General features: G+C 32.8%; 1 protein-coding gene across 1 annotated transcript; it reads left to right on the top strand.

Moving 5' to 3' along the window:
- Window positions 1-1,065: 1,065 nt before the first annotated feature.
- LOC148172713 (metabotropic glutamate receptor 5-like) lies at window positions 1,066-26,532 on the top strand. Its single transcript, XM_088039418.1, has 8 exons — window positions 1,066-1,140; window positions 8,341-9,083; window positions 11,382-11,628; window positions 17,130-17,407; window positions 21,862-22,031; window positions 22,779-23,027; window positions 23,831-23,966; window positions 24,015-26,532. Exons 2-8 carry the CDS (start codon window positions 8,393-8,395, stop codon window positions 25,139-25,141), a joined length of 2,898 nt encoding a protein of 965 aa, XP_087895544.1. The 5' UTR covers window positions 1,066-1,140; window positions 8,341-8,392; the 3' UTR covers window positions 25,142-26,532.

Here is a 26,532-nt window from a genome sequence, read left to right as displayed (position 1 = left end):
CTGAATTCAACTTTTTATAAAAGTATAGCTTTACAGGAGATCTTCTGCTCCAGCGAGTGTAGCTTTCGTTCTCCTACAGATGGCATGCCATGCTTGAGATTCCTCCAACATTCCTCAAATACATTTATTTCAAATTTCTCATCTAAGAATATTATAACTCACTTCTTCTTTTTAAGCGTGAAATGTAAGTCACTTAGATTAAAACATAAATATTACTTAAAAATCTCAAGCAAATTTGTTTACATAATTGTAAAAATAGTGAGAAAATAATTTCTCTTGCTAAACGGAAGATATTATGTATAAATTTGTTTATGTAGATTAAAATGCCAAAACACCCATTTTCAAGTAAGTGAAGATAGTTTTTGCGTATTTCCACCATTTTTTCTTGGGTGCAACTGAGTCTACTATAAACTGCAGCCACAGACTAGTGAAAGTCAAATACAGCAGAAAAAAATAAAACAGGATCACACCTAAAATTCTCGTTTATTTAAAATTCATGTTCTATTAAAAGCCGATTTACCCGGTGAGCGAAAATTGTACAAAATGTCTAGTGTCAGGTGTGCTTTATGGCTTTTTTTAAAACATGCATACGTTATAAGTTTTGCATTTGCACCCATTGTACATTTTTAACTTTTAAACATTTATAAAAATGTGAACACAAGCCATTCTATCAAAATACCTGAGTCTGTATTATAGATTAGTTTTCGATTTATTTATGAGATATTTAAATTTATGAATTTCCCTTTACGTGCGCCACCGAACCATATCTCAATTTTGAAAAACTTTTCTTCAAGTTTCTATAGAATCATGCACGTGTTCTATTCTAATCTTACACAGCCACTACTTCAATGGTCCCGCCAAAGCGAGCTTTGCAAAAGTTTTTCTATTAACACACCGAACTTGTTGATTGTGTTGGGAAGAAAGAACATATTTCTTGTTCTGTTGCCCTTTCAGTATTGTCCAAGAAGAATGTTGCATAATTTGTCACGCGTTATCGGACACATGTTAGCGTCGGCGCACGTATTAGCGTCTTGCAAATTCGCGCGTCGTTTTAACATCAGTTTCACAAGCGACGCTGGCGAATGATAGTGAAAGAACTTACCAAAAGCTCGGACCTCGTGGTTTCATGAGTTCGAAAATGTAAGTTCAATAATACATGCTTTTTCTATTTCTTAAAGCTAATTATAATATCATCACCGGTCCACTAAATGAAAATAAAAAAGCAAGTTTTAGTTCTTTCTTTGAAGCGTTAGTAATTCTGTTATGTGATATGTATGGTCGAGTGCATATTATATTATGTGCACATTGTGGACAAATGTGTTAATTTATCAAACTTTAAATTAAATTACATTATTTCATTTTTCACTCTAGTTGACAGAACTCCAATAAATTTACATTTTCAAATTATTCTGTCCTTGCAATTAATCACGGTTTAAGTGATTTCTTACTGTAATAAATTAGTGTTTTCTTTTAATATAAATGCACGCATTTCTAGAAACAAGAGAATACGAAGAAGAAAGCAATGTCTGCAACGGCAACTTTTGCAATTTGATTTGAGAGAATGCTTTGAATTTGTTGCTCGCTGTAAATATTAAAAAATTAGGAACTTCCCGGAATAACATTTACATGGAAATGCGGAAATAATTCATTAGCACTTGTTGAATTTCGCCAATTTGCGTTATAATTTTATGGTAATGGAGTTATTTCGCCTCCTCGAATTGTTCTCATCGTTTCATTTTAAAACTTACCTAATTTTATTGTCTATGTTATGTTTTTTCTTGATATGAAAAAGAGTCCCCATGCTATTACTATGCAAATCTTAAAAATAAATTTCCTACTTCGAAATGAGTTCACGAAGCACAATGGTCAAAGTTTAAAAAGAAGACAACACCATGCTTTTATAGACGTGAATTAAAAGTGGCGAGGATTATTGCGGAAATTAAGATTAACGTCTGCAATATGGCACGAAGCAAACAATAGCCGGGTTTTAAAGAAATAAGATAAACACGTGAACGCTTTCTGCATTTTGTCTTCTCTGTTTTGTTCGAAAGTCGCGCTGTAATCGCCGCACATTTTTAAACTGATATTATTCAAGAGATTTATCTGGTAAAGAAAGAATCTGAGTCACAAATCGCTGTTTTTCGTACGGTCATTATCTCCGAGTGAGTTCTTCCTCTAAATATGAATTCACTGTTTTTGAGAAGAAAAAAGATAAATTCCTGGGTTAAGTCAGCGGCAATTATTTTTAAAGTTCAAGCTAGGAGCGAGTATTACACTAAAGGATAAATGAGAATAAATACGGAGAAAACAAAAGAGTGAAACTACATCATTAAACTTGTATTTTGTTTGTCATACTCTTATGTCTTCTAGAAATGTCAATTAACATAGAAGTTGCTTTTACATTATTGAACTGTAGGAAGTTGGATTGCACGGACTGTCATGAACATTTAGAAACATTAATTACTTATTGAGTCGTCTGAAACTGATGTTATTTTATTAAATTGAAAAGTTGTACACTTTTTTACAAAATAATGACCCAAAAAAATGTAATCATTTGAGATAAATACAATTTTGAGCGTTGAAGGTTAAATTAGTATCAAATCAGTTGTCATTAGTTTAGATAATTTTTGCCACTGGGCATTTCTTAAATTTAATCTTATTATTATTAAGAATCTAAAAATTGTTAGAAATCTTGAACAACTTTGGCAGTTTTTAATGAACCGAGTACGAATGAAAGCATCTAGATCAAAGTGTAAAATATCGCCTTTCTCCATTAGATTTAACACTAAACCGTTCCGACAAAGCAAAAGTTTCAATAAAAAGTTGCTTTACAAAAAACTCTTACAATTTTACTCTATTCTATTCTTCTTTGGAGTTCATTTTGGTTTTGCTTACAGAAATAGCAAGTTAATAAACTTGGACGATACATTCATAATTTCCACAGACAATTTATTAGAAAATTACTTGTCAATCCGTAAAAATCAGTGTAATTTTTTCTGATCGTTGTCTAAGTCAAAGTTTTATATTTGAACAGCCCTCAAAATCCGGTGAATAATGTAAAAACTCAAATGTAAATCTTACCTATCCGTCGAATAATATTCCGTGTTGTGAGTAGACAATTTCACTCAAATATCGTTCTCGATTCGAATTTGATTCTTCCACTTTTGTGTTCCCTATAATCTCAATAATCTCAATATAAATCGTTTGCATAAAATATTAAATTTTGTCAAGTGACATCAAGGATACTTCAACACGGAATGTTTTCGCATCAAATTTGATTACGAGTGTTAACAGGAAAAAGTACAAGATAAGCGCAAAAACCCAAGTCTTAATTGGTTGCATTTTTCGGGCGATGCGATGGCGGGCATAGCAATTAGGAAAATTACCGAATTCTGCAAGATTTTGTTGCCTTATCTTTTTTAAATTTACCGATGTGGGTGTGATGTTTATTCCAAAAGGGCTTATTTAGGAGTGATCTCTCGTTATTATCTACATAATTTATTGATAACAATGAAAAATGTGAATTGTTGATTTTGCAACATTATTAACAATTTGTGTCTAATTACGTTCATCCAGCGTCACGGATACTGAGAAATTTATTACGTGCTTGTTGCAGAAAACTGTCAAAAGTTCGACAACTCTATCAAAAATGTAAGAGCTGACACTTCACTTTAAAATCGTCAAGATTATTGCAAGTTTTATGAAAAAACGTCAACTTCGCAGATTACAGATAATGTTAAAGAAGTTTCTCTCTAAACAGATTTAATTGCTCACGCTCAACCCGCATTCTCGTTTTAGGAAGGTATAAAGACTAAGTAAGTTCAAAGGGAAATATTTTGTTTAGGCGAATATTTCGCTCGCTACACCAGAAAAGCTATCTTTTATTTATGCTGATTAATTTCAGCTTATAATAAATTGGTGATAAATTAGCGGAAATACAAACAGTGAATACGAAAGTTGAAGATCTGAATCAGAAAACACCGAAAAAATGAACGAATTTGCTCAGACAAGCTTAGTTTCCAATAAAAATTGTATTTTGATTCGGGTGACTGGTTTACTGTCACAAGAACCCTGTTGATCATTAAAAAACGAGACCCTCGAAATTACTTTGAAATGATCAACATCTCTAATTAAAACTAGGTACCATTACTGTTCATACATTTATGCATGTATATACATCCACTAACAACTTTTTGAGTTTATGTTCTCTCAGTGGGACTGCTTCGTAATACGCGAAATGTAAATTAAGCTTACATCGATTTTTTCCATAAAAACATGTGTTCACTGAGTAAAATACGATCTTTTAGAGTTTGTACCACCCACAGTTATATATAAATAATTACATAATTAGAAGTTTTAACTGACTAACTTAAAAACGCCAAGTTAAATTTAGGATTAATTTCGCTTCTTAAAAACGAAAGGATTTAAAATTTCACGTGTCATAAATTTTATCTTTTCGGTGCACGTGTAACTAACTTCATTATTGAAGAAGTTTACACTAAACTCTGCACTACACCACTAAAGCATTACTTTTTCATAAATTTATAAGTCAAAAGGGATTCAACTTCACATTACCCTAATTTTTGTTGGCTAATTTAATACCGCGTCAGTTACACCCAAGTTAGAACATTTAGCAAACACTTTCTGATATTAAATTACTAGTAACACTAACTAGAAGAGGGCTGTCATAATAAATCTTTGCTTGTTACAAAGCGGTAGCACGCAATAATTACGTCCCCATTGTTCCGGATCTAAAGATATACCTACAGCTTTTCTGATGCACCACAGGAATGTTAAATTTTTCAAGACTGGGTCCTCAAGCTGGAAAATTGCGACAATTTGTTTCATTGCTGTCGCCCAAATACAGCAATTTCTTCCATGTTTAAAATAAAATAGGGATTTTTTCTGCGTGGACAATAAATAATCTCGACAGAACAAGTTTATATTTTCCTGCAGGCTATTGAGTACGGAAAATAGAAAAAGCTTTCCGTTCGTAACAAATACAAAGGCTTGTAAATTTTGTTTTCAATTCGTTACAATGTTTTTAGAGTTGGAACTTACATTGTGAATTTGTCGCGAGAGATAAAAACAAATAGGGGCAATTCGAAACAGCAATGAATGGAAACTACGCGAAGTGAGGCATTGTATTTACTAAATGAAAAAGTGTTTTGACGCAGATTAAATCTGTTTAGATTGCAAACATTTTCTGTACTTTAAATGATATTATGTTGTACATAATTCACACAGTACCTAGAATATGCGATGAAATGGCCGAATTAAGGGAAATTAAATTTTCATAGTTCATCTTATAATAAGTTGGAAAACAGATTTTCACAGGCACCACATGTACTGTGTTTTACCTCAGTTTAATTAGTTATTTAGTGGTGCGTATACCGTGTGTTAAAATTTTCTGAACATTGCAATTATCATCTATCAACTATCTGATTTTATTTCCGAACATATTTATTTTACAAAACCCTACCAACCCGTCGACAAGTTATTTTCCTTCTTCCAAATCAGCAAACCTTTTGATTTCTCTAGAGTCTGTATTTCGACAGAAAAGTAGTAGCTGCAGTGTAAAAAGCAATCGTCCGAATTAAATAAAGATGTAACGCAGATCTAAGGTCTTGATTCTGAGACAAATGGGTTATAATTTTAAAACGGAGCTGAAAAAGGCGCACAAAGGAATCACTTTTACCTGATCAGTATGGTGTAAAATTACTCAAAGAAAAATCAGAAAATTTCAACGCCCCACTTCCGGGCGCCGGACCTTTATTCAAGATTAACCGGAAAAGTTGTGATTCTTAAAACACACAAACCTTTCAAGAGTTCCTCTTCCAAATTCAATCGCGTTAAAGTCGATCCGAGATCATTATTTGCATACGGGATCAAAAGATTTCTAATTTTTTTAGGGTCTCTAAACGCGCGCTTCTTAAAGGCTTAAACATGCCGGCATAAATTCTCGAGCGGTGCTGTTGCATAATTTATAAATTTGACATTCATTTGGGCTTTTTATTACAACTTTTGCATGTAATGAAATATTTGCTCTCGGTTTAAAACCATAAAAAGTAACAATGGAGATTATTAGAGCTAACATATTGTGTTGTGATGTTTCATTGACATCAGAACGATTAAATTTCTGAAAGCGGGGGAAATGTGCGCCGAAATGATAGGGCAAATAAAGTCAAATTACAATTTCAATTTGTAACAGTTTTTATACAAATTTGTTCCAGACTAAAATGGTTTGATATTATTTGAATATAAGATGATGCGTGTAATGGTGTTTTGATGAGAGAGCCATGACACATTGTGTCGATTTAGAGAATTTCCCAAGGAAATGCAGATGCCTCAGCTAAGATATTTATTTATAGGCGTCGTGAGATTAAATTAGCTAATGGAAATATGCAAAATGTATTAGATGACATGGGAAAAGAGGGCACTAAAACAACGTTGAATATAACTTGTAATGCATTATAAATTTATTTTTATGCCGAATAAATCAGACCCACTTGGTAGAGACATTTGTAAAATTAAAAAGACGAAACTTTACCACCTTTTGAAATCACTTTAAAGTTTATTTAATTGCTCGCCAGACTAGTATTTCTATTTTATAACTACAAAAATTTCTCCAGACACATTTCTACGTGTTTCTTTCTTTATTTTGCTAACGAACATATGCGGGTGTAATTTTTTATAGAACATGCTTTGAGCCAAATTTTGCTTTGTGTAATTTTCTATTGTAGATTTTTTTGTAACTTTTAGTTGAACATGAGTAATTCAAGCTTTAATAATAATTTAAATAAAATTCATGAAAAGAGAGATTGCATGCTGCGGGGATAAGTTGCGTGCTATCTAATGTTACCAGTTATTTAGTTTTAGGATGTATGTTTAGTTACAAGTACTGGTGGAGAGCTTTTTAATATTATTTACTGTAAGTTTAACAGCTTCTCCCGGCGCATCCACCAATTTTAGAAGCACATTAGTTTTGTGTGAATTCTAGAAGAAAACTTTATTTATTAATTACTATTACACATCAACTACAGACGTGCACATTTTGCACTTGATCACAAAGTATTTTGTTATTTAGACATTGCAGAGGCGATGAAGTCTAAATGTGAGGGATTTCTTATCCTTCCTTCAAGAGAACCAAACTCACTTATTAATTTGATTTTTTTATTAGTTTTTAAAATAATGAAAAAAGAAAATTTAAAACAAACATCTGGTATTAAAAAACGATTTTTCATATTTTTTTTTCTAAATTTAAACTAAACTAAATACGCCAGCGGTTGATCCTTCTGCTCACACTGAAAAGCAAACAATTTCATAAAAATATTATCTTCAGCTTTGAGCACTAAAGTGGAAGAAATGTGTCATAGTCAGTTCTTATAGCGCATAAAATTTTATAGGTGATGACACCAGCAGATAGGGATGACGAATTGAACAACATCTTTTGTGCATACCAAATATACAAATATTTCAATACATGAAATTGTAAAAAATAATTATTCAAACTGAATTTTTTGTGGTGTTGTTTTTAATGTGCTCTTTGCAAAGTTGTATAAAGTTCGTAATCACAGGATCAACTAATTATGTAAATTATAAATCTGCAAAAAAAAGCAAGACGTTTTAGCATTCGACGTCTATGACACCGAATTTAACAACAGTTTCTCAAAAACGTTTATTATTATTATTGTGCTCGCTTTTATCGTACTTTTTAACGTGTTTTAAACCAAACACATTTCAAAACAGGACGTTACAAGTAATTAATTTCTTTAAATTTGTTTAGCAGCGTTTTTTTCAACTTTTGGGTAATTTTTGCTGAAATTGCATTGAAATAAATTTACTCCACAAATTCATTGATCGCACAAAACTTTCAACATTTTTTCTCGAAAATGGTAACGTTTTGGATCGCAAAACTTGACCAGCACTTCAAACTCATTGTAAACTAGATATTATCCCGTTTCAGCTTTATATTTCGTTCATTTTTACCTTGTACAGGTATTTCATCATAAACTGTATTTTTCTGAAAAAGCACTAAATACTATCAAATATTCTGGTCACAAAAGCATTCTTTTGCGCAAAACATTCAATGGCACGAAAATCGTGTTAGACAGTGTAATTTATCGAGCTCTATTTTTTTTTTTTTGACTTGAATCAGAGACAAGTTACAGTCATAGAAAAAGAATGATATATCTTTTCCCAATTCTAGCGCAGCTCATTGTAATAAAAAGCTCATCTCTGCAAACAATCCACGATTAGTTCCACATCTTAACAAGGACCCTTAAAGCTAGTTAAAATCCGTCTAAATTACAGTGTAATTTCGTGTATTTTACATTTCAGAACCTATCAAAAATGACGCAGATCTTCCTCCCCTTTCGGCGCCGAAACCACGATGCCACCTTCGCTCCCACAAGCCGTCGTCCTTATCGTTTTCGTAATCCAGCTATTTGAACCCTCCTCCCCAACTGCTAACCAAGACAAACGTATTTCTGCGTTTCTGAACGGCGACTTTATAATCGGTGCCTTATTCCCGTTGCACCACCAACCGTCATCGAAGAAACGACCCGTTGCCAGCCTCGACATCAAATGCGGCGAGATTCGAGAGCTCTACGGCATTCAAAGGGTAGAAGTCACGTTCCAGACATTAGACAGAATTAATAAAGATCCAAACTTGCTCCCGAATCTTACTTTGGGGGTTGAAATACGGGACGAGTGTTGGTACGCTCCGGTTGCATTACAACAGAGCATCGAGCTTATACGCGATGCTATTACTCCCGTTTCTTCCTATTTGGACTCGTGTCACAATTTCACAGGGGGGCAGCTGACAGATGTAGGACAACGGGGACCGCTTATTGGGGTTGTGGGACCAGGATCAAGTTCTGTCGCTCTGCAAGTACAGAATCTTTTGCAGTTGTTCCACATGCCGCAGGTTGGATATTCTACCACGTCGAGGGATTTATCGGATAAAAGCCGATTTAATTATTTTTTGAGAGTGGTACCATCGGATTATTATCAAGCACAAGTTATATTGGACATCGTGAGATATTATGGATGGACGTACGTTTCAGCTGTCAATACTGACGGTGAGTTCTTATCGACAGTAAAGAAGGTAAAATTTGCCTCCATTTTCATTATTAGTTTTCAATTTGTCAAAGCCATGTTAAATTTCAGTTATTGTTCAAACAATGTAAATTCAGCTTTAATTCAAACCGCAAGCTTTGCTCATAAAGGAGATTTGGATATGTATTGCACGGTTTGACTCTCAGATTAGCATTGTGTAGAGAATTTAGGGTTGCAAATTATGATACTATGGGCTAAATTTAATTAAATTGACTTTTAATTTATTTGTTTTAAAATATGTAGTACTTATCATGTGTAACTGGAATGAATTGGATAAATTTATTGTAAATCAAATTAAGCTACTGTTGTTTAGTAAATTAATTATTTGCACATTTAACTCGCATGCCAGAAACGTACTCTGTCAGGTCGCATTTTCTTTAAGCGATTTCAATTTTTTTGTAAACAATTAAGTTAAAAAAAATTAAAAATTAAACAATAATCATTGTTTGTAATAATTGATAATTGTTACTCCTAAAAACTCTTAAAAAATAACGTAATTTACAGAATTAAAATTGAAATTACACTGTACCACTTTCAGATTGCAAGCTGATTTAACTGGATTAACTTTATCCAATATTTTTCAGTATCTAGATTAAAGTCCAAGTAACCGAGTTATATACACATACAATATTCTGATGGGCCATAAATATCGTTAAAACATTTTTTGATAATTCTTGCGTAACAAAATTTGTTTGCTTTAGAGACGAACTTTATTGCACTACAAATTATGCTCGGAAATATATTCATAATGTTAACAGGTTAACTACCAAACCAAAAAATTATACTGAAAACTTTGTAATTTATTAAGTCTAGCTAACTAGTAATAAACTTCATGAAAATGCGTTCGCAAATTAATACAAAAATTTATTAGTTTTGCATTTTGAATTAATAGCAGCTAGTTTGCACAATTCATAAGCCTTGTCTAAGAACAAAATTAAAATCATAGCAAGTGTGGAAAATTATTTTCGAGCGGAAACATTTTAACGCAACGAAAAATCTACACCGCCTTTTTGTGCTTGTAACCACTCACAATAGCTTCATCAGCAGCGTATCTTCTAGAGAACAAATATCACTTTTCAGTTTCTAAAGGTATTGTTGTAAATTCGCTCTTCTTGCGGCGCGGAAGAGATTGGTCTTTCCATAAAAATACGCGTGAGTTTATTAGACGCTAATCCGACAAGTTCATTTGCATTTTTAGCGTGATTAACGTGACACAGCCATATGCAATTTCATAGAAGGGACATATCGTAAGTCAACAAAATTATGCTAAAACTTGGTAAACTCTACTTAATTAGCCATGCTAGATTACACCTGCTCACAAGATATTCAAATTATAACTAAATTTAATCCAGGATGAAGTGCAAACGGTTGTGGTAGGATAAAATCCTTCTAACCAACTGTTACCATTGTGGAACATAACCCCGAAGAAGATTCTCAAATTTTAATTCATTAAAATTCATAGGTGATGCTTGCACGTATGCTTTAATGTGCAAGTTTCTGTTACACTAGAGGATAATTAAGCAAAAAAACTGTGATGGTGTTGTGGGATAATTGAATTAATAACTTGATCAAGTTAAGAAGTTTGCTGAAGCTGCACTTAAATCAATACTATGTGAAGTGGTATTATTCTTGAACGTTTTATATTGTAGGTATTTTTATTAATTACATTGTTCGCAGTCTTTTTCTTGCTTTACTTCATTTGATTAAAACTTGTTACAATTTGCGTGATATTAATCAGTTTAAAGCTTCATCAAAAGAGAGCCGAAAAGTAAAACTCGTTGTACAACTTAAAAGCTTTTCCATACTAATCCTTCAAAGTAGATATTTCAGATAAACGTCCGTGGCTGCTTTAGGCATAGTCATTTCCCCACAATAACAAAGCGACCAACTTTTTCCTTTAAATACAATTTTTGCAAGATTTCCTTAACTTAATTATTTTCCGGTTCATAACGCATTTTCATTAACAACAATGGAATTAAATTCGATCAAAGCCGAGCAGCCACCGCTTTTGTCTTAGATTACAAACCGTCAGTAAATTTTTATTTTATTCTAAATGGTAATAAGTGGATATTTAGGTCAACTTCCGTCATTATCGACGAACAAGTTCTGATTAATTAGACAACTTTCAGACGTGTTTGCGCTGCATCAATTGATCATCAACTTCTGTCGGTGTCAGTTGCATAAACCGACCCGAAGTAATTAATATTTTTCATGACGTAACAGGTGTTGCATAATTGGTAATTAAGCGTCTTCATTGTCAGAAAATTATGGTCAGTCTGGAATTCAAGCTTTCCGGGAATTGGCAGAAGAAGCGGATGTTTGCATAGCGAGAGAAGATTCAGTTTTAAGCAATGCTCCCAACGACAGTTTCGATAAAGTCATTTTGAACTTGAAGCAAGATCCCAAAGCGTTTGTTGTGGTATGTTTCTGCGAAGGACTTACTGTAAGAGGACTTCTGAAGGCCACAAGGAGACTGAACATGACCAATCATTTTTTATTCATTGGAAGGTGAGTAAAGCTTTTGTACAAAGCAATCCACAAACTCTTCGTATGTCTGTATGTTTATGTATGAGGCTATAAAGATTCATTAACACAAGTAGACTGAGTCGGAATTTTATGATCAAAGCAAGTGACTTCACAAGATTATATAAAGTTTACCAATGACCTCTACATTAAAGGTTTTGCTGGATATGTTTTCGAAAAGAATTTAATTCAGATGTTATGTTTCTACTTTTGTCTAAAGATTAAACTGATTTTATAAAACAAATATTTACATGTGGAGCAAGTTCCTGCAGACAGTGCCGCATTGAATTAATATTAAATAATTTACACACAGTTTTCAATGAAGCTAAAACCACTAATAATTATAGTTACACAAAACTTTCTTTTAACTTCTTTTTAGTCTGAAACAAAATGTATAGTAACGTTAAGTTAATAAAAAATTCTTTAGATCAAATTTTAGTGTGAAAAGTTTTCTAGTTAAAAGATATTTAATTATCAAGTTAATGAGAATGTAATCTTGCGTAAAATTTCATTAGTTTTTTATTTCCGTTGTTCTCCACGAATATTCCTGTTATATCAATGTAGACGGTTAAAAGTCGGATGTGGCGTATTCTTACTCGTGCGCTGTGCTGAGATTTAGTTCATGTTAAATTATGAACTATTAGAAATAACAAATTAGTGGAGCAACTTATATCAGGACTTTTTTTTAATAAACTTACTCACCGATTCCTTTTAAAAAAACAAATAATTGAAATTATTTGAACTATTTTACCAGCAATTACTCTAATTTTTATTTTTTTTTAAGAAATACAAGAAGTGTAGGTAATTTTAATTTGACTCTTATTTTTGCCTGTTTTGTTTTGGTTCAATATAGGAAGTTCGGCCAAAAAGAAAAATGTTGTAGAAATATATGTTATAGAAATCTTTCCCAGATACTTTAAAACTACAGCTATTTAAAATCACAATACAGTAAAAGATTTGTTTTTAATCTGTATCTAGTTGAAAGCTTCAGCATATGCTTTCGACTTTGCTTTTGCATGTTGTAAAAATTTTACAAGCGACTTCACTTGAAGTGTAGTGCAACAGAACAGAAACAACTCGGTGCAAACATTATCATGCCAAAACAATTATTAATTAATGCACCATTCAATTTCTCCTAAGCATCTTTTAACTGTGTTTTTCCTAATTTTAAAGAGTTATGCTATTACAGACTATAAAATCGAAGTCGTAAACTCATCCAAGAAGTATCTCAGTGTTCACATAAATTTAATTTCTGTCTTCCTACAAGCAAATACAAAATTTCATAAGAGAAACAATTAATAATTTCACTTCATGTTTCAAATATTAGCGTAGCGTAGTTGCAGAGTTTCTTAAAAATTCATCATCTAACTGTTAGCACATATAGACGCGTTCACAATGGATATAATTCAAAGGAAATTAGATGCATTAATAGATAATCCCTTTGTCAGTTTTTTCTCCAGACAAACTTATCCAGTTTGAAAAAAGTTTTTTTTCACCTCGGTTGTCTCCGTAAATCTTCTTTCTAATTAAGATTCATCGAAAAATCAGAATGTTCTTGTCGTTAATTAAATATTATTGTTTAAACAGTAATCAATAGGCTGCCTGCTTGAGGTAATTAGTAATCAACTATTCATTACCATCGGTTCTAACTTATTTGACAGGATATCCGGTGTGCGAGCTGTTATCACTGAGACTTCAGGATGTAAGAATTTCCTAACCTCCGAAAATGCATAGTTTTATCGCAGTAATTAATTAAAATAGTCGATAAGCTGTACAGTAATAAGCTTAACCATTCCTACTGGGCCAAACAGTTTCACACAAATTACTCGTAAAACAAAGTTTGTTACAGCAAAACATCATAAATGTGATCATGCAAAGCTCAAAGCTGCTTTGGTACTAACATTTAAACAGTTAACGTGTAAATAAACACATTTATATTTCTACTTTGATCACATTTTATTATTCCTCGACTTGTTTTCCGTCTTTATTGACTGGAAATTTAGTTCTTCCACCTTTTTTCACTAATTTGACAAATTGTACAGTGGAAAACAACAATTCGACGCTCAAGAAAAAAGTTTGGTTACAATAGACTTATTTTCCTTCAATTTCTTTTCGGCGCTTTGGGGCAGACTTTTTAATTACGTCGTGAAAGTTTTTGCATCAGCTCGTAAATTTACATAGATGTGACACACGCAGTGCAATGGGAATTAAAGCGATTAAGGATGTGAACTGTGGAGCACATCAAGTGCTATAAATCATTTTGATGAAAAAAGCAATTCGAGGAAATGAAATTAAATATTTCAGTGGGCAAGTTTACTACAGAAACTTTTCTTAATTTTGAAAGTGAAAATTATGGTGATTGGAGTTATGTTAATAATTATTTCGGCTTTAATGAAGTGTACTAACTTCATTTACATGTTTAAATAAATTATATCGATCTGTGAATAAAAAACCAGACGCAACGACTTTAAATTCGTTAAAATGGAATAATGCTACGTGGACATATTCAGGTTGTCCTGGCGCATCCACCATTTTTATGTGTTAAACTATAATATAAGAAATTTGTCATATCAGTCGTTTTATTTTATGTTTTATTATAGAACATTTATTTCAAGTTAAATCTCAACAACTTTCCAAACTCGCTGAAAATAAAGTTTTAGCTTACAGAGCGATTAAAATTTTTTCCATCAAAACAACTTGTGCATCGTTTTTCTGCGTGTAAAGTGAATCTCATGATTTATGTCACAAACTGTAACATTTCTGTTATAAATACGGTGTGGAACCGCTGGGATAACCCTTAGTTACAACAGCTAAACTGAGTTCGTACGCTTCATTAAACTCATTGATGGTAACATGACAGCAATAGATTACATCAACAATATGCAGGGAGTCAGATGAGAATTCATACTATGGGAATTCATCAAAGCGTTTTACTAGAGCTTGTGCCTTAACTGAATGTAAATACAGCGGTGTGCTGTTCTTAACATCTGCATTAATAAGTATGAGCGAACGTCTAATTCTAATTCATGCAAATACTGAAATTAAACGAAGTATTGTTTTATTAGTTAAAGAGAACTGTTTTTTTTATCATTATTGCTTTTGGTAAAATTGACAAATTCTATATGTATACCATCAAAAATAGCCCTGGGACACGATTTCACTGATTTGATAACAAAACTTGATTAAAGCTAGACAGCAGACAAATGCAGCAATTTCAATGTTGGTTTTCAGAAATAAACAAGCACAATAAAACACCTTGTTCTAAGGTTTCCAAACAATAATTTGTCTTGGATCTCTTTACCAAATATCTTTTACAATCCGAGCGAGCAAACACTCTGGAGACCGACAGAATTTTGATCCAACATATTCAAACAAACGCATCGATTTATTTATTACCACCAATATGAATCTCTTGAACTTGTTGCAGAGGTTTCTTCAGGCACTTTTCTAATAAAAACCGTTTTTTAATGCAGATGTGAGTCCGGAACTTCAAATAGTATCACGTGTGATGAGAATTTATTGTGGCAGTTAGCACGAGTCAAGAACGTTTCCGAATTTATAACATTCTCACACTCTTCGTTTTATATGTTCAGCACGTTTCCACCCTATAGGTTAATGTTATCCGCACATATTAAATTACACCCCTATTCCATGTAATTTAGCTTGTTTGAATGGACTTGAAAAATGATCAGCTAATTTGCATTCAAATCAATGATATTTTTGTTGAAGCCGCGTTGTGGAAAAATAAACTTTCGCTTCCGTCACGTGATATTGAGTTCATTTCATATTTAAGAGTCAATATTGAAGCAAGTAGTGACGTCGTCGTGACGTAAATTTATCAAAACTTCAAGCGCAAGTGCTGCCTTTTCAAATGGAAAAATTATATTTGATGGAATGTCAGGACAAAGATTCATTTATTAGTGTTTAACGGATTGCTACTCTTTGGAGGAAATTTCTTTGACTATTTATTATCGAATTAAGAGATGAATTAGGTCAACTAATGTAGCCATTGTGTCGAATATAATGGCACAAAAGGCTGTTCTGCAGGTAATTATAACGTACCGGTTGTGAAAATGATGATACCAGGGAATTGAAAATTCTACTAATCACATTGATCCCTTTTTCTACACAAAACGTACTGAAAGCAGTTCAACTTCGGGCTAACAAAATATGTAAATATTCATTTAACTGTTAAACGACTCTTTAAAGTTTTCCTTTTGTACGACAGCGCTTTGCATCGTTAATTATTTTTTTAACTTTCAGAACAAAAAATGTAATAATCGTTTTGTAGCAACCGGTTTCCGTTTAGCCAAATTTCATTTCAAATTCCAAAAAATAAAAACGAATGAACTGTCTCATAATCACCGAACATAGTAATAGAACGTAACGTTTAGGTCTCTTACAGTGGAGCCGTTTCTGCGTATAAAACTGATGTTTTGTATCACTTTTCACGAGTTTATATTATGGAAATATCAGAATTGCCACATTTTTCAATGTAATAATCGTGTCCGTTCGATTTAGCTCCAAAATAATGGATCTTTTAGTGTTGTTAATTTAGGAAGTGGCTAAGAATGTTTTATCTTGTTTCAACTCGTCCCTAGAGAAAACAGACAATAAATAAATACGGAGGCATCTCAAATGTTGTTGCTTTAGTGAAACCATTAAAAGGTGGAGTAGAAACTAGAAAAAGTGTGTAAAGTGCTCAATCTAAACAGGTACAAGCAGTACAAAAATTGTGATAAATGTTTTGAAGTTCTTATCTACTTTTTCCATTCCACCTTATCTTGTGCTAAATTAACGAAAATTTATTCTGTTCTTAAATCAAAATTTAAAAATGATACACGTCCTCATAGATCTGCGGCGTATGAAAATTTGTCAAATTAGTTTAAACTTATTTGACCATACCATTCTAGTGATAAATCATTGTCATTATGGGTGTAATCCAAATAGCAAACTTATTATGTAAATTTACATAATTCGTATTGCGGACTACATTACGTGGCCAAAAATATTAAATTTTTTGCGTACTTAATTAATGTAATTATGGCGAAAATTATTATTTTTACTTTGCACTACTCTCGCTGGCAAAACATTAAAGTTTTATAGCAGTGTTGTTAACTCAAAATAGGTATGTATTAAAAAAATAAATCTAAACAGTTTTCTTAATAAAATATGCATCAGTTATCAACCTAAATTTATTATAGGCAGATTAGTAATATTAATAAATCCTTCACAATATTCAACATAAACATTTATGTTTTGTTTTCCAGTTCTTGCGCACATTAAGAAACGGTCGTTGGTCGCAACAGCGTTTTAACAATAAAATTTATAATCAACCTCATAAAACGCGGATTATTCCAGTCTATTCAAACCCCCTAAAACTCATGGATTTTATTTTTCTCCGTAAACTTTTTATGGTTCCTGTGATCCTCAGTTTTTGATGCAATATATTGATAACCCTATCCGAAAATGATTTATTTTTGCAGTGATGGTTGGGCTGATAGAGGTGATGTGACGCGCGACTTCGAAGAAGAAGCTTGGGGTGGTCTATCTATAAGAATCCATTCACCCCATGTCAAATCTTTCGACGAATACTACTGGTCTCTAAAGCCGCACAATAGCTCCCGAAATCCATGGTTTAAAGAATTCTGGGAGTCACGCTTTTCGTGTTCGTTGAGTGGACAACCAGAAACAACTCCCACCACGACACTCGACGCACAAAGCTCCACTGTCAACAAGACGGACTCGAGAAAGCTTTGCAGTGGTAAGCTGTGTCACCATCGATGTAGAAAATCGTTGTTGAGAACGTTTGATAAGAGAGGAACAGGAAGTTTAGTTACAGAACCACAGCGTAAATTGCAGTGTAGTTTGCATCACAAAAAATATTCGTTCAGCTAATTACACCACACCGCGTATATAAGAGGCGAATAAAATTGGTTTTCCGTTAAAAAACTACTTCGACGTTCAGTCCGGCTAATTCCGTTTTGTTAACTTTCGGAGTTTAATCCCATTACTTTAAATTCAATTCTTTGAAATAATCTCCGCTTTATTCTTGCTCTTCCGCGCGAGTTATTTTTAAATTCAGTAAATAGGAATGTTTCAATATTTGTGCAGCCTAAAATGGAACAGGCCTGTACAAAGATGAGTGAGAATGGCGTGTTGTTCTATGCAAAATATGATTTGGGCTTACAATAGATTAGTCCAGGTTGTGGCTATCAAATTGCATAATTTATAATTAGAATCACTAAAAGCAGTTTTTGCAGGGGTGAATTTGATCTCGTATTTTTGAATAATTAGTGTTTCCTTCGTTATGGACATTGTTTGCTATTTTATTTGTTTAGGGATTAAAGGTCTGGTAAAAACACCATTATGCTAATTCTGCCAAAATTAAATTTATACGCTGGACTGGTGCAAAGTTTTCCTCCAGCTTAACAAAAATATGTCATTAGTAAAAAGCAAAGTTTCGTGGTTTATTAGCAGTTTATTTTTTATAATTTGTATTCAAATTATAATTAATTGTTATTATTTGCCGAAGCTCAATAATGGTGGATGCGCAAGGTCAAGGTAAATGAGTTCTCTTAATACATAATTCAAAGTGACTTTTAGTGAAAGTTATTCTCTTTTTTATTTAGATATAAATATTGAAAACAACAAAGCGCAATAATTTAAAGCACTATTTTGAAGTATGTACCTTAGTCACAATAAAACAAAATGCAATTTAAGACATAATCACAAGAAATGCACTTTTTAAAGATTTTTAGTTTTATACTTAGATACATGGAAAATGAAAAAAAAAAGCTTTAAATTTTTTTTGGCTCTTTTTTGCGGTTAATAAAACAGGATATCCTCGAGCATTACGCCGAGAATTACTTTTTACCAAAAAACGAAAAAATATGAATTAAAATTTGTAGACAACAAAATACAAATTGCCGAGAAGCAACAGTTACTCCAAACGTATGAACTAAGTAGTAGAATCAATAACTCTACGGACTTGAACGCTATGCCTGAATGAACTTAAACCAAAGGATTCATTTACCCAACTATTCCATTTACAGAAATAACTGGGATTTTTATGATGTGAACTGAAATAAACCAGCTAAAACATTTTATAATACGTGTCCGGAAAGAACATTCATCAAAACTCTTATTACATAAACTTAATTTATTTAAGTGCGGGGTGTGAGTTCACTCCTATTACTTAATTATCTAATCAATATAAATAAGCGCGCACGGCATGAAAAGCTCGTATTGTTGATTTTTAATTTAATATTGAATAAGGCTGTGTTTCTTGTATTTTCCAATAGACTTCACGTGTAGTGTTTGATTTAATATTATATTATAGACCCTCATTTCTGCCTTCCCAACCTAAATACATATTTGTACACTATGCAGAATATCAATTTTCCTCCCGCACACTGTTGCCCAAAAATAAACCAATCTGGGAATCTACCAACGTGTCCATTTATCTGTTTCAAAATTTATCAGTCTTCTTCTTTTCATATTGATTGTACGTCAGTAAAATTAGATTCTACTCGGTTTGTTATCAGATTAGAAATACACTTCCACAGATATTTCTAGGTTCGCGACCTTAATCCAAATTTCTCTCGTTAAAATTTAAACTGGTTTCTTTAGAAAAAAGTGTTCTTTGTGGGAAACTAAATGGGCCTACATACCCAGCGGCTAACTCGTAAGCTTTTCCTGTTATTGAAACTAGCTCAGTTTGTTATCTGGTGAATAAATGTTTGGTTTTATTCATCGCATTTATAACCAGAAGACAAAGCTCTATTATTTGAAATGTATACAAGAAATACTTTAATTAATATCTTAATTAAGAGCATGACTAAAAGCTTCATTAAGTGAAGTAGTTCAATTTGGAAATTCCCACCAAAAATCAAATGGAACAATAGCATTTGTTGGCTATGTAAACAAAACAGGATGCGATAACATTATGTTCGTGAAACGACACTATAACTACTTGCAAAGGCCTCCGACAAAGACAAATAATGGAAGCACTGGGAAAAGTGTTCGACAAGCGGATGGTAATCATAATCACAAAATATGTCTCTAAGGAAGTAGTAATTGAATGCAGTTTGACTAGCAGACACCAATTCTAAAGCCAAAGATGATTGATTAATCGATAGCAAGGTGGTCCCCATAATTTATCACAATTATGTTTGATAGTTAATATTTGGAATAATCTACTATGATGTTGCAATAAATTGAGTGAAATTCAATACGGGGGGGGGGGGGGCATTTTGTAAATATTTAAGTTACTTGAATGTCTAAAGAGTACCTAAGTAGATTGGATATTTGAGGGTTTTAACGCCAAACCTCAATTAATTAAAAAAAAAAGATTAATATTGCAATCAAGGACAAAAACTGATGTTCTTCATAATAATTAAAAATCATACGTAATGCGTATTTCATGATTTATATACCACTTCTATTAATCAACGTCAGCCCCTGCTTGCTTTTCTTAAGAACGAAGATGCGCTTTTTTTTCTTTTAAATTAAAAACGTGTTAAAAGCAATCCATTTCTAAGTAAAAATTCTTGATCTTTGGACACCATTAATTTTAAATGAGTTAAAAGTCTGAGTGAATAGATAGATACACTTTAAAAATTGTATTTTTTTTATTTCTATTCTAAGTTCAAAGAATAATAATTAGTTTCTCTCCAAATAACCGAATAAGAAGCGATTAAAATTCGAGGTATTCAAGAAACAGCAAAAATTTTGAAGCTCCGAAATTTACGGTGCTCTTGGTATATAGCTTGAACATCAGGTAGAACCATGGGTTTTTCTCACAGTTTTTTTCGAACATTTGTGCTAAAAGTTCGGTTTTACATATCTCCGATCAAGTCTCATTTTACGCAGAATTCCATGCAGAATCCAAAACTGTATGAATTTTTTACGTACATCAAGAATTAACCAAATTAGAAGTGTTTAAAGTTGCGAATGGTGTATTTTCAGTTTCAACCTTAAAATTAAAGTAACTTTTGAAGCTTAATATTTGCGGAACTATGACATAGAAAAAATTTGGTTTTTACCATCGTTTGCTTCGCTTTTTTACAGATAAGAATCAAAGCAAAGTTAAGTTATTGGTGCTTATTTTACACAAAATTATACGCAGAATCCAAAATAATGCTAATTTTTTACGTACGTCAATAAATAACTGAATTAGAAGCGTTTAAAACTGCGGATAGTTTGAAAATGTATGTATAAAGTTTCTTATCACAGAAATTAAAACAGATAAAAAGATAAATTTTTAATGTACTTTAATATACAGATACAAAGATGCGAAATGTTTTGTTTTGTTTTCATCGTTTTATTTATCAAAAAACTAACTCATCCATAGTTTTTAATCTAATTTGAACAAAGCTGTACTTGAAAACTACATTTCGTTTTTTATCATATTGCCAATCTATTGTCTGCGATTTTAGTAATCTATTGTCTATGCCCCATGAATTTGTTGTGCAGTCATGTTTATCAAATTACATTTAATTTAAACAATTAACCTGCAAAATAATTACCAAATGCAGATTTTCAAAAGAGTCGCCGCATTCATTAAATTATGTAAAAGTACATTTATTTTTAAGAAACCTTGAACACAATAATATACATATAACAATATCATCTTGATTAGCGTCAGCTTTGACATCACTGATTAACTAAATTATTATTAATTATAAAAGTACGTAAAATTTTCTCTCAACAGTGATAAAAAATTACTTCATTGATTATGTATAAAAACCGGCGCAAGTACGACAAAAATATTAAAAGTAGTAGATAAATCATCTTCAATCAGGTACATGTAACATTGTTTACGCAAAAACAATTTTCCAGGATACCAAGCGTGCTTAACAACGAATTTAAAAGACGCTCTTCAACTAATAATTTGTTGCACACCAGCAATCAAATCCTGTACACTTAATATATTTTCCCGACAAGTTTTACAACAACTTTTAATGTATTCAAGCTTTTCCATCAAACTAGTACACACTTTAAGAAGTTGAAGGTTATTTAATTAATCACAAGTTTTGTTCTTGTTAATTTCAGCTGACACTTTCCTGCATTCAAAGCTACAATTAACAGTTGTGTCTTCTGATCCAAAGTTTTCACTATAAAGTAATCGGTTTAATTAAGCGCGAAAGTGTTCTTGAAAAATTAGGACAGTCCTTCTTTGAGTGTGTTCATCTTTAGTATAATCATATTTTCCAGGTGAAGAGAGTTTGCTGGACAAATATCGGCAGGACTCCAAACTCAGCTTCGTTATTAAGGCGATATACAGTTTAGCTCATGCCTTGCACGACATGCAGCAGGACAAGTGCGGATATGGCTCAACAGGAACGTGTGAAAAGCTTCTACCTTTCAATGGATCGCTGTTCAAGGTTTGTATAAACATTGGAAAAGATTAAAAGTGGACGCTTCACGGTGAATAAACAAGTAAAAAATGAGCTGTGTTTTATCGGTAATGGTGCAACTGCCGTTGTTAGATTTTTCGGAAAAATATTTACGCTGCTTTGTTTACCTGAAACCAGTTTTATTAACAAGTAAGTGAAATGAATATAATGAATTAAAGTTGCGTTCCTGGCCATGACATTTTTGAGCGACAAAACAATTCTTTTGAATGTAAAATTCAGTAATTTGTATGTGCTGAAAAAATTGTTAAACCTGAAAGAAATTTTTAACAAATATTTTTATTGGGCAACTTGAAAGCGAGACGTTTTGTTCGTTTTTCCGTGTATTCGAGAGACTCTTATGTACCTTACTTTCTTTTATTTATTTTTTTTTATTTATTATTTAGTTTTGACTTTATGTTCTCTAGGGGAACCACATCATACGAAACTAAAATAACTCGCTTACCTGGTTTATCTTTTTGCAAAATTTTACAAAAACGCTCTAACTTTTCAACGAACTAAATTGCCAAAAAATAAAACAAACACTTTCCTCAAACTATCTTATCGAATTTTTCCCGGCGAAATTCGATTTATTCCGATTTATGAGTTGAGAGTGAAACGGAATAAACACCTCAATCCGAGCTTTTATCGAAGAAACCTAAAAGCTTCTCGTCGATCTCTTTTCGCGTCAGATTCTTACGAATTAACGAAGACACACTGAAATATTTGATTTTTCAGAGTTATTTGATGAACGTTTCCTTCGAGTACGAAAACGAGATAATAGAATTTGATGAGAACGGGGATCCCCCAGGTCGCTATGACATCATGAATTATCAAAAGCTGAAGAATGGAACGTTTGATTATGTACAAGTAGGGAATTGGAACAACAGAAGTTTGCAATGGAATGTGTCTAGACCGGTGCAGTTTGGAAAATCGACCACCGTTAAATCGGTATGCGCCGAGGAATGCCCGAAAGGACACTACAAAGTATGTATCGGTTTGAATTTAACAAGCGGAAACCAAATCGTAGCATGAAGATAAATATCACAGATTTTATTTTGTATCTTTATTTTCTTGTTTACTTTTATCGTGGACTTTACGGTGTTTGAAAAAGGAAACAAAAAACTTAAACCAATTCTTCAAGTCAGGGTGTAAAGTGCATAGTTTTGATCGCTTGCAATAAATTTCAACCACAACTATTTTTAGATTGAACTTTTTACTTTGTGAAAATGTTAAAAAAATATTTTCCATCGTTTTTTACGGTAAATATTTAGTTGCAGTTTCCTTGGATCTCGACGTTTAATACACTAGACTTTTGGACTAAACTTTTCAACTTTAAGTTACACTTTCCTGAAATCTAAAACGCATGTTTAAAATTTCATCGACTAAAATAATTGATGTTTTAATTGAAAGTGCAGTCGATTTAGTCCGAGAAAATTGAATACAATTGCGATTTATATCAAATCGATGGCTCCAAGGAAATGCAAACAAACTAAGGATAAAAGTGTCGAAACCTGAAAGTGTCCAATGAATTTTCCGTGAAATTGTATTGTCGATTAAAATCAAACAAACCGTTGGATTTCAAGTCATACTTAGTTTTCCGTGTCGTTTCTCGCGTTGAAAACGTTGAGATTGTAGTTTCTAGTCCGTTCTTGTCGCTCTACCATTTGTGCTGACTTGAACCAGCTTATCTAAAATTTTAAGAGCCTGTTTATCGTGGCATTCGCAAGCCAAGCGTGTTTCAGTAACATATCAACCGTCCGAAAAATTGATATTCAATCCTCTTTTAGAACGTCCAACAGGGTGGAAAGGACAAGCGTTGCTGCTGGGTATGCGTTCCTTGTCCGAGTGGGGAGATTCTCCATGAAGATGGAGAAAGCTGCCATCGTTGTCGAGAAGGATACGTTCCTGACGAATTAAAACTTTGTAAGCAAACTCTTTGAAACACTTTCAATTTTAACTTGGAATTTGCAGCGTGTATTCAATTACCCATTGAGCACATGCAGTGGTGGGACACCCAGGCTATCGTGGCAATGATATTCGCCTCTTTAGGATTTGTTAGCACCTCGTTTGCATTTCTCGTGTTTATGAAATATAACAACACGCCAGTTGTGAAGTCTTCCACAAAGGAGTTGTGTTATATAATTTTAGCTGGGATGAGTGTGTCTCATGGGAGTATATTTGCGATTCTGGCAAAACCATCGGTGATATCATGTGCTCTAAGTCGAGTTCTTCCAGGATTAAGTTTTGCGATGATCTACGCGGCGCTGTTAACGAAGACGAACAGAATTGCGCGGATTCTCGCGGGAAGCAAAAAACGCTTCCCTACGCGAAAACCACTGTTCATGTCTGCCACAGCTCAAGTCGTTATAACATGCTGTCTTGTGGCCATCGAGTTCTGCATCTCGGGATGGATGTTACACTATCAATTTCCTCACGTTGCAAAAGTTTTTTCTAACAAACGCACACTTTTGGAGTGTAACACGACTCCTGAAGCAATCGTAGTTCCTTTAGCTTTCGACTTTTTTCTTATTATTCTCTGTACTCTTTACGCGATCAAAACCAGGAACGTTCCTGAGAATTTCAACGAAGCTAAGTTCATCGGTTTTGCTATGTACACAACTTGTGTGATCTGGATCGCGTTTGTTCCCATCTATTTTGGAAGCGATTCAAAAGTTATCACTCTTTGTATGTGTGTAACGCTTAGTGCCATGGTTATCTGGGTGTTTCTTTTTGTACCAAAATTGTACATAATTCTTGTCAAACCGGAAAGAAACAACCGTGCATTGTTTACGACGAGTAAAACTATTCGATGCCATATTGGTTCCAGAGTAGCGTCTGCTGTATCAGATAAAAGTTCTAGCAACAGTTGGAAAGAAAGTAACAGGGAAAGTTTACCAACGCAAACGAAAACTTCTGCTTGTCAGACAGGAAATGAGTTGTTGAAGGTGTTGCTCAATCCAAAAGCTCTCATGGAAACGTACACACCTACGATCAATTCTTGCGCTTTGCCGAAAATCACAGAGCGAGACTGTTGCGAAGCTGATAATTGCCAAGTGAAGAAGATTATCATTGAGTTACCTGACAATCCCATTTTGTAATATTGACCAATACTGATGTAGGCAGCTGTAGATTTGTTTTAACTGTGATTACGAACGATGTGTGCCAAAGAGAAAATGTTTAGTTTGAGAAGAAGTAATAAGCGATTTCTTGTATATGTGTTTTTCTCAAACTAACAAATTATTTTTATTTATTTTAGTAAACATTTTAAAAGTTTGTAAAGTTAGTAAAGGTGGAATGAAAAAACACGAAACTAGCATATCTTGATTACATAATAATATTATCAATAGTAATACCATGAGTAGGTGAATATTCGTGATAATTTAGACGATTTATTAGCTAAACGAAATTTATGTTGCTATGAAAATACCACGAGTTGCGTAGCAACGAGTGGTATTTTCTAAGAGCAACATAAATTGAGTTTGCTAATAAAAGTCTAAATTATCACAGAATATTCATCCTACGAATTGTATTTTGCACGACTATTCCATGCATACAGTAGTAATAATAATAATAATTTCGTCAGCGGAATTATTAGCAAAACGACTCATTTTTAAACGTCAAAAAATTAATTTGCTTATGTAACCATGGTTGACAACACCAGCACCGTGCTAAGGCTTGCCGCGATAATACCATGGTAGATCTCAAATCTGATTGGATGTTAACTTATAAGCATGGAATAGTCATTTTAATTGATGTTTTCAAAACCAGTGTTTTTGTACGGTACCTTCTCCGAATGAAAAATTAATAGGAAATTAGAATTAAGACTTTTTTAGACAAAAGGTTTTCTTCGCAAGTTATCTCTTAAGTCAAAGGAAATCGATTGATACTGACACTGATGTTTATAAGGGTAAAACCAAACAAAATACAAAGCTGAAAAAAGTTAATGATTTACAACAAGTTTGGCTTAGGATTTGTAGTCCAAAACATTACCGTTTCTGACAAAAAAAATATAAAAAAATACAAAAAAAGTCTTTAAGATTTTGTGCAGAAATCGCCGTGCGCCACTTAATTGTTAAAATAGGTTAGTATTAAGTAACGCATTTTTAATTAAAATTTTAGTTTGATTAACCCAACGAGTCTAAAGCGTTTTTTATTTAAACTGCTTTTGTAATCTTTGAAAAACAGCGAAGAATAACAGATAATTTTGAATTTATTTTTGCAGAATCATAATCTGCAATGTTGTGGTTAAAAGCTTTGTACTTTATTCTGGTTCACCCTGTATAAACGTTTGGTGAAAATAACAACCAAGTCGGCTCTCTTGTACAAAGAATAGTGTTACTATTTTTAGAGTATATTGAAACTTCTTAAAGATGTTTATGATGTTTTTCGTTTAGCAAGTGTCAAAGTGTTCATCGAGACCAATGTAGTACATGTAAATTTTTCAGTCTTCGAAGCAATACTCACTGTTTATAATAAAAACTTAGTGGTT

This window comes from Gnatocerus cornutus, chromosome 6, assembly GCF_029298725.1.
Source record: "Gnatocerus cornutus isolate USDA-ARS CGAHR chromosome 6, icGnaCorn1.1, whole genome shotgun sequence".
NCBI classification, from domain to species: domain Eukaryota; kingdom Metazoa; phylum Arthropoda; class Insecta; order Coleoptera; family Tenebrionidae; genus Gnatocerus; species Gnatocerus cornutus.
This window is presented reverse-complemented; position numbering and strand designations above follow the sequence as displayed.